This window comes from Zonotrichia leucophrys, chromosome 2, assembly GCF_028769735.1.
Source record: "Zonotrichia leucophrys gambelii isolate GWCS_2022_RI chromosome 2, RI_Zleu_2.0, whole genome shotgun sequence".
NCBI classification, from domain to species: Eukaryota; Metazoa; Chordata; class Aves; order Passeriformes; family Passerellidae; genus Zonotrichia; species Zonotrichia leucophrys.
Genome location: NC_088171.1, coordinates 26,113,527 through 26,122,144, shown reverse-complemented (window position 1 = coordinate 26,122,144; position 8,618 = coordinate 26,113,527). Strand labels below are relative to the sequence as shown.

The 8,618-nt window shown below is 40.9% G+C and overlaps 1 protein-coding gene across 1 annotated transcript; it reads left to right on the top strand.

Annotated features, from left to right (window-relative positions):
• The first annotated feature begins 501 nt into the window (after positions 1-501).
• On the top strand, positions 502-6,639 carry SEM1 (SEM1 26S proteasome subunit). The gene is made up of 3 exons (XM_064704351.1): positions 502-669; positions 4,459-4,552; positions 6,436-6,639. The coding sequence occupies exons 1-3, from the start codon at positions 594-596 to the stop codon at positions 6,476-6,478; spliced, it is 213 nt and encodes a 70-aa protein (XP_064560421.1). The 5' UTR covers positions 502-593; the 3' UTR covers positions 6,479-6,639.
• The last annotated feature ends 1,979 nt before the right edge of the window (positions 6,640-8,618 follow it).

The window sequence follows — 8,618 nt, the reverse complement described above, 5'->3', positions numbered from 1 at the left end:
TCTGGGATCATCGAATTCAACCTATGGCCAAACACCACTGCACTGCGTCTCACAGCCAGGCTTCCCTTGAACCCCTCCATGGAAGGCAGCCCGTGCCAACGCCTCATTACTCCTTCTGTGAATGAATCCCTCCTAATGTGCAACCCAAACCTCTCCTGGCGGTTTGAAACACTACATTGAAAAACCAGAAGGGAAAAAACTCCAACACCATGACATGGAGATGAAGGACTGAAGGCTGATACTCCATAGGTTTTGCCTGCATTCAAACCAAAAATGAAAGAATGTAGAGAACAGAGGCGCTCAGCAGCGGCAGCGGCCTGTGCAGTTCGGTCCGACGTTGCAGGGAACGAGCTTGTTCTCGCCACAGCACTGCAGAGAGGAGAGAGGAGAGAGCAGGAGGAGCAGGAGCAGCTCCCGCGGGGTCCCTCAGCCCCGGCTCGGGCCGTGCCGGGCCGCAGCGGCGGGCGGGGCCGGCGGAGCCGCGATCCGCAGGGCGCAGGCGCGGCCGGAGCCGGGCCCGGCAGCGGCGCAGGCGCGGCGGCGGCCGCGGGATCCCAGCAGGTTCGGGGCGGCGGGCGCGGTGTGGGCCCAGCATGTCGGAGAAGAAGCAGCCGGTGGACCTGGGGCTCCTCGAGGAGGACGACGAGTTTGAGGAGTTCCCGGCTGAAGGTGCCAGGCGGGGGCGGAACGGAACGGGACGCCAGGACGCGACAGGCCGCGGCCTGCAGGCGGGACCGCCGCGGCCTGGGCCGGCGGCGCGGGCAGGACAGGACGCGGCGGGCGGGCGGGCGGGAGCGGCGGTGGCACCGGCGGTGGGACTGACTGGCGGTGGCACCGGCAGTGGCACCGGCGGTAGGACTGGGGTGCCGTGTGCGCCGGCCCTGCCCGCGGCTCCCCGCGGCCGCTCCGCGGGACAGCGCGGTGCTGCCGCTCCGCAGGGCCCGGCTGAGCCCCGCGGGAGCTCCCCCGCTGCCCCGCGGGTCCCTGCGCAGCCCCCGGCCGGGCAGCGGCTGCAGAGCCGGCAGAGCCGCGATCGCGGTGCCCGTGCCCCGCTCTGTGGCGATGTCGCGGCGCCGGGCACCTCGCGCTGCGAGTGCTGTGTCATTGTGCGAGAGGGCTGGGGACAAGTGCAGAGAAGTTTAGTGCTTTTTGACATTGGAGATGGGAATCGCAAGGCAGAGGAGGGACGAGGGCCGGAAACTGAGCGTAAGGCGGAAAAATATATGAAAATGAAATACTGCGCTCTGTAGTTACTTTTCGTTTCTTTACTTATTGAAGCACAGACATGTATATGCTGGTTTGCTTTTAATAGGTACAGATATAGACTTAATAAGGAAGTTAAGTTCAATAAAACAACTCAGTGTCCCAGAGATAGTCTTGGAAACATCCTTGTTAGGGCATGATTACTTTTTATGTCCTTAATTCTGTCTCGAGTTGTGGATCCTGAGAAATTATATATCACGACAAATGTAACATCAGGATTTTTTTTCTCTAATGTCTTTATTGCATGTGATTTTTTCTGTGGTACTACAAGTCTTAGGTGTTCTGAGCCCTTTAGTTCTGCTGAAATTAATGTTTTTGCAGGTACAGATAAAGTTCATGACATAGTTAGAATATTAGCTAAAATAAACTTACAAGACCATACTTTCTTTTTCCTAACTGTTTCTTAAAAGAAAAAAAAAAGTTTATCTTATTTAATGTAAATTAAGTATTCACAGTAGGGGAAGTCTCTGCAGCTTCTGGAGCTTGGATTGGGCAGAGCCCTGACTTGCTGTTACAGAAAGTGAAATTAGTTTTGCTTGACTCTGGCTGTAATGCTAAAGCAAAGTAGTGTGCAGGCTTTCTGGGTGGAACAGAGACTTGTTAAGAAGTGACCATTATCAGGCTTCTAGATGTTCTTTCTTGCAGAAAGTAAGAATGTCTAAAAGAGTCCATTTGAATCCCCAAGTGAGGTCATAGTTTTGAGATGTTGCATGTTCAGTCCACTTTGTCTGTTATCTCCAGTATTTAGGAAAGAATTATGATAACTGGGCTCAAACCCATTCCAAATTTTTTTTTTTTTTTTAAATTAAACCACCACTTTCTAGCAATAGAAGAACTTTGTGTTCTATTACCCAGGTTTTATTCAAAGGAAATTAGATAATGCAAATCTGTGTTAAGAGATGAAAACACGGACTTTTGTGGTTTATGCCAGCCTAAAAATTTACTTAAACAATTTATGAAATCAAGTTATGTATCAAAACCAGACGTGCCCAATTTTTATAGGATACTTTGAAGTATAGCATAAGTATACTATAGTAGATGAAAAGACATGTAAAGGAGTCACTTAAGAATCTTTTGTACAGTGCATTTCAGAATATAAAAATGTAAAGTGATAGAGCAGGGGATAAAGAACCCTACAATCCTAAAAATTGGTTTTTGTTTCCCAAGTACAAAATAAAAGAATCAGTGATCAGCGTATAAAAGTTTTTTGATATTTTCAAGGAGTTCAGTCATGACAAGTTTATAATTTTGGTGTATCTTAGTAATACTTAATGGTAGTAGACTCTTAAGTGATTTTAACACTTTCAATCCCAGATAATGCTCTACCTTTTTTACTTTTGTTTAGTCACAGGCATATAATGTAGCAGGCAGTGATAACTGTATTAAACAATTCTGGGGTAATAGTTCCAGTATATAGATGCTGCAGAATCTTGTCCTGTGGGGATGAGAATGTGATTTAGGCTTTACTTTCACTCTCCTCCCCACCCCAGCAAGGAAGGTGAGATGGGCCTTTCTGACTCCTCTTTACTCAGTGTGATTTAGAGCATCTTTTTGCAGTCTGCCCTGCTGATCTTCTGTGCCTGAAGCTGCTGTTTGTTGTGCTGGATGTGAGTTACTGGGAGATTGTTTTTTCAAGTTTGTAGTTCTGTCTGAGCTACTCATATGTTTGCAGATAGAAAAGTTTGACTTTGTGTTAATTTTAAGTTGTTTAAGCTTTGTTTTTTTCTCTCTTCAAAATCAGTTAATCAGTAAAGTTGTTTCTTTTTTGAAAAAAAAATCAGTGGCATATAAATTGGCAAAGGCAAGGCTTATTGCAGGTATTTGTAAAGGATAAGCCCTTCCCTTTGAGCAACTAGCAGTACAACTAAATCCAAATAATGCATTTTTTATACAACATTTTTTCTTCACCTTTTCTTCCCAGTTTTTTTTCTTTTGCTCTCACAACACAATTTCTATGCTCCTTCATCTTTCCCCATTATATAATTTATTTGAGTAGGGAAATTTAATTGTAATGCCTTCCACACGTGTGTCTTTAATCAGTGACAAATGGATTTTCCTGTCCTGGTGAATCTCAAATATTAATTTTGTTGCCTGTCAGTGTTAGAAAAAGGAGGAGAAAATGCAAAGACCAGGCTTCATTCTTAGAAAGTTAGCTGTTCACAGTGAATTAGTTTTTGATGTTTTATCCCACTGACTTTGTCCCCTGCTCCCCCCATACCTCCATCAGTGTTTAATGTTGCTTTAGGCCTTAGTCCTCAGAGCTTTCTGTGCATGGGCAGCAGATGGCTTACTAGAATGAGAGGGGAAGAACAGTGTTATCTCTTTAAATACAGTAATAGACTTTGAGAAATAAAAAATTGCAAGTGTCAAAATTAGGGGGCTTCTTTTTTTTTAACATTTGAAAAACTGTGTGTCATTCAGTAGGAGTAAACTGAGAAACTAAAAAACAATGGAGTAGGCCAACTTGTGTTTTCATAGTGATTCTGAGCCTTGAATTTTCACTATTTTTCTGAACTAATTTGTTTGGTTTTAATTTTTTCCTAATAATGAAGTATTAAGTGTGTGATGAGTAATTTGTCAAGGGTGATGTGCCAGATTACTTTATTACAGGAAGAATATAAATAAAGTTAGTAAATGACAAAAAGTGGTTCCCTGCAAAGGCAAGACTGCTTCTGCTGTCTTGGGAAGCCAGAAATAGCTGATTGGAGGTATCAAGTGTTATTTGCAGATGCTTATCTCAATTTGCCTTTGCCTCTGCATCACAGATAGTTTTTTGTCATTTGTCCATAGATTGACAGCATCTGATTTAAAGGGAACAGAGAATGTGTCTGTGTTTTGGTGAAAGCATCTGATGCATATTTACTTTTTTAATCTGAAAAAGGTGTTTAAATACAAATCTGGAAGGATGATGCTACAGTTTATCCATAAGTATGCAAAAAATCTCTTAGGAATGTTTAATCTTGCAAGCCATGATGTGTGTCGTGATTTTTTTTCACCAAGTTTCATTTTTGTTGTAATTACAGAATTTTTAGGATGTGTTTTAGATCTGACTCATGAACACTTGAATGTGATCCAGACTTCTGTGTTAAATTTTCCAGAAGTCTGCCTTTCCCTGTGGCTGTGCTAATGGGTCAGTAGGACATGGTACCAAAGCAGTGCAGCATACAGTATTTAGACCTGCTTTTCTGTCTTTAGATTGGACTGGTTTAGATGAAGATGAAGATGCACATGTCTGGGAAGACAACTGGGATGATGACAATGTAGAAGATGATTTTTCCAATCAATTAAGGTAATTTTATATAAACTTTCTGTTCTAGAAGATGGGTAAAATACTTTAAATGGAGTTGATTAGTTAATATCTGAAAGTTTGAAATCTGCTTACTTTAAAAAATAAAGATCTGAAATGGAAATAAGTGAAAGCACTACTTTTTGCTTTTCTATTTTGAGCCTTTTAGAACCAGACTTAGGGATTACAAGACTCTGAAGTACTGATCAGCATTTCATCTTTTAATAATTCTACTGAAAATGCCTTAGGGCATTGTGGTGACAGAGTTTTGCTCTGTTACGCAAACAATGCAAAGATCATGGAAAATTGAGATATAGTTGACACTTTGTCAATTTAACACGGGTGGATCCTTTTCTAATGACTTTTCTATGTGTGTGTGTGAAAGTTCTGAATTGTACTGCCAAGATTAATGACAGGGCATCCAAGATTATCTCTTTGTGCTATGTGGTGTGCAAAGTATGTCACAGTTTTTATGTCTGTACTTTAAAGCAGCGCTGCTGTTCTTTGTCCAAATGGGCAAATTTTCTGGAGATTAGTGATCTGTGTTAATGTTAAGGTTCTTTCCTATGTGGTGAACATACTGTTTATGAGCAACAACAGCAAAGTAATTGTTAATTACATGCTTTAAAAAAAAGTGATAGCAATTTGTGTACCTCTAAACCAGTTGCTTAATCCTCTTTGTCACTTGTAGTTTCAGTAATCCTTTACTGACGCATAATTATAACTTAAATTGTTTCAAGCATTCAGAACAAAGCCAGATTTTATAATTAATCCCTCAGTATGTTGCATGAGGAGCAAACTGTCTGTAATACAGCCTGCTTAAACAGTTCCTGGGTTGATCTCCCTTGTACTCAGGGAAAGCAATTATTTTTGTGTCTTCTCTATAAAAAATTGTTGGCATAGTTATTTCATGTATGGTTCAAAGGCAGTTAAATGGTAATATTGGAAAACATGTAATGAAACAGACTTTTAAGAAATAGTACAATTCTTGACAGACACAGTTGATCTAGACAAACTTTGTGTAACTGGCCTTAGCTGCAGCCTGCAGTATTGGGGACTGTATAGTGGTTTGCAGTGTTGCCTGGTTGTTGTGTGTTTCTTCCATCTCTAGAAAGCAAATGCTGCAGTCCTCCACTTTTAAAGTCCTACTACTAAATGTGCAAACTAACCCAAAATATTTTTAGAAATTTGTACTTCTGTATCTAGATACACATGTGCTAGGATAAAATGGGATAAAACAGGATTTGTCCTGGCTGGTGTGTTCAGAGGCAGGGGAGAAGCAAACTGGTGGCAGGGCAGGAGTGATAACAGTTGTAGTTCCTGACTTGCTGTCCTGGCCACAACTAAGGACAACAAAGCAATCCCTCAGACTTGTTTACTGCAAGGTGTATTGCACGAAGACATAAATAAAAATTCCAGACTGCACTATTCTAAAAACCAAAAAAAATGCTTACAATTGTTTTGGAAGCACATGCAGTTAGGTAAAATAAAATAGCAAGCTTGCTTTAGTTAAGGAAATACTGAGAATAATGTATAAGATTCTTGAGAATATGTATAAGATAATATTTTGGTTATTCTAATGAATTTGGAGATGTTGCAGGTGCATAGGTGCTACTTCACGCCATATGGTGGGTCAGAGGGCAATAACTGTGATTAAAACAAATATTTGAATTTTTCACTGAGAAGTTACAGTGATTTAAGATAAAAAACTGGAGTTCAAGAATTACAGGGTAAGTAAGGTTAAGGTAATTGGTATAAATAAAAAAGCAGTACGACATTGCTATTTTAAATGATTGTATGTTGTGTAGTATATGTAATTTTAAAAAAACCCCACACATCATACAGTATTGTGTATGTGTTTCAATATATCTGTCTCTTCTCTACAGAGCTGAATTAGAAAAACATGGATACAAGATGGAAACGTCATAGCTTTTGCAGAATATGGAGTGGTTTAACACTGAACTGTGGATAGACTTTATTGAGAAAAGAAGAAAAGATGGAAAATGAGAAGACACACTTAGTTCATTATCTGCTTGGATTTATTATTGTTTTGTATAAAAAATAAAGTTTTTAATCTTAGCCTGGTCATACATTTAGCCTCCACTCACCTGGTATGTTGTATTTTGGTTCTGAATTGTCTTGTGTGGCGGAATCCATGGACCTGCCTGGAATGCCACTAATGGTCTGGCAGTGGCTGATGCTCTTGGCACTGGCTGCTGCCTGGGGGGCTAAACATGTGTAACCAGAATGGAGACTAATGAATGTTGCTGTCACAGGAAATAAAATACTTATGTACTCCAATTAAAATGCAGCAGAGATTGAAAGCAGTATTAGGGAGTGATAAAGCTTGTTTTGCCTCAGCATTTTATTTTATAATGACTTGGGGTTTCTTTTTTAGTCATTTCATGAGGGTGCTGGTTTAATAAAACAGAGTTCAAAGTGTCTTGCAACAGCAGAAATCCAAACTCTCCAATCTAGTCCTGTCATTTCTCAGGACTGTTAAAGATGAGACTTCTCTGGAGGTGAAAGTTCTGTTCTTGCACTTATTTGAGCCTAGGAATCTCTGCTGAAATTGCCTCCAATTTGCCAGTTACAGCAGTTCATCTGTATCACGTAAACTTGCCTGCGGAGAACAGAAATCAAACTTCCAACTCATTTCATGGAGGCCAACACAGATTTGCCAGAAAGATATCACAGTAGTGACTGGATTCAATTACTCTCTGAACTAGAAAACAGAAAGTGGAAATTACCACACCTATTACCACTTCCATGAAACCTCCCCAAAGGACCTGTTAAATCTGGTGTGTGCAAAGACAGAGGGAGATGGCAGCCGTGGCTCCTAATTAAATTAGGGTTTTTTAATAAAGGGGCATCTATAGTTACATACTCATGGAAATTTGAATGAGCTACTTGCTTTTAAATGGAGACTTAATTGTTACATAAAGTTAGCTTTCAGAATAAATGGATAGTTGGTGGACATGCAGTTATTTAACCTTGTTAACTAAATAACTGAGTAGACATTGATTAATGCAAAATGTGAGGAAGTTTCCTCTCCCCAAAACTATTGGGTAGTGCTATTTTAATGGAAGCAAGATTCACTGTGACTTACTGCTTTCTGAAGATAGCTATGTAAAGACTGAGAATTTCATTGCCATCTGAATGGTTCTGCAGAACTGAGTGGTTCTGCAAAACTAAATGTCTCAGATGGTGTTGAATGCTGGCAGTTTGTCCAGCTCTGTGCCTTGGGAAAAGAAAGGGAAGGCTTTTCAAGTAGGCTTGCCGTAGTTACTTAAATTGTTCACATTGAGATATGTGGGTCATGCAGCCCACTTCAATAGAATGCAAGTCCTGAAGTTCATATTTTGACACATAACAAATGTAAAGTCTATGTATTGAGTGGCAAATAGCAATACAAACATCCTCAGGTTCGTGTTGGAAATTTAGAAGAAAAGTATGTTGAGTACAGTCTTGGGATTGCTGATGTTATTAACACAGCAGTACTGGGAAGTTGAGTAACACAACTGACCAAAAGAAGATGACAAAATAATTGTGGAGATGTCTGGTGCAATCTGGATAGGGACAGCTGCTTTCCATTACAGGATTCTGGAAAGCTGACTAAAGCAGCCTTGTCCCAGTGATTGCAAGCAGCAGGAGGAAGCCATGGAGATGGAAAAGCATCTTTGCCTCAAGAAGGCTTTGTGTTTGCTGAGCCTCAGTTATATTAATATCCTTATCTTTCCCTCTTTTTCACAAAAGCAGAATTGGAATGGAAGCCTAGGCTGAGGTAGTGGCTCTGCACTCTCACAGTATCAACCTTCAGCTGCTGGGTTGTGGTATGAAACCCCCAGCTGGAAAAAAAGGAGAGCAATCTGCTTTGAAGGTCCGTTTGATGATATGGTTACAATGCTGTCTTTGAGACAAACTAGGGACTTTTTGCCCATTTTGGTTCTCTTTTGACAGCTTTGGTGTTCAGGAAGGATGTTGAGGTGATTGGCCAGGATGTCTCAGCATAATTCACCCTAATGTACCTGCCATTCACCTTTAAAAGGAACTAATACTCCTGTGTGTT

Excerpts from the sequence above, each read along its gene's own strand:
- SEM1 (XM_064704351.1), top strand. The coding sequence starts at position 594 with ATGTCGGAGAAGAAGCAGCCGGTGGACCTGGGGCTCCTCGAGGAGGAC. Across the intron at positions 670-4,458 it reads TGAGGAGTTCCCGGCTGAAG|ATTGGACTGGTTTAGATGAA; the intron begins GTGCCAGGCGGG and ends TTCTGTCTTTAG. Across the intron at positions 4,553-6,435 it reads GATTTTTCCAATCAATTAAG|AGCTGAATTAGAAAAACATG; the intron begins GTAATTTTATAT and ends TCTTCTCTACAG.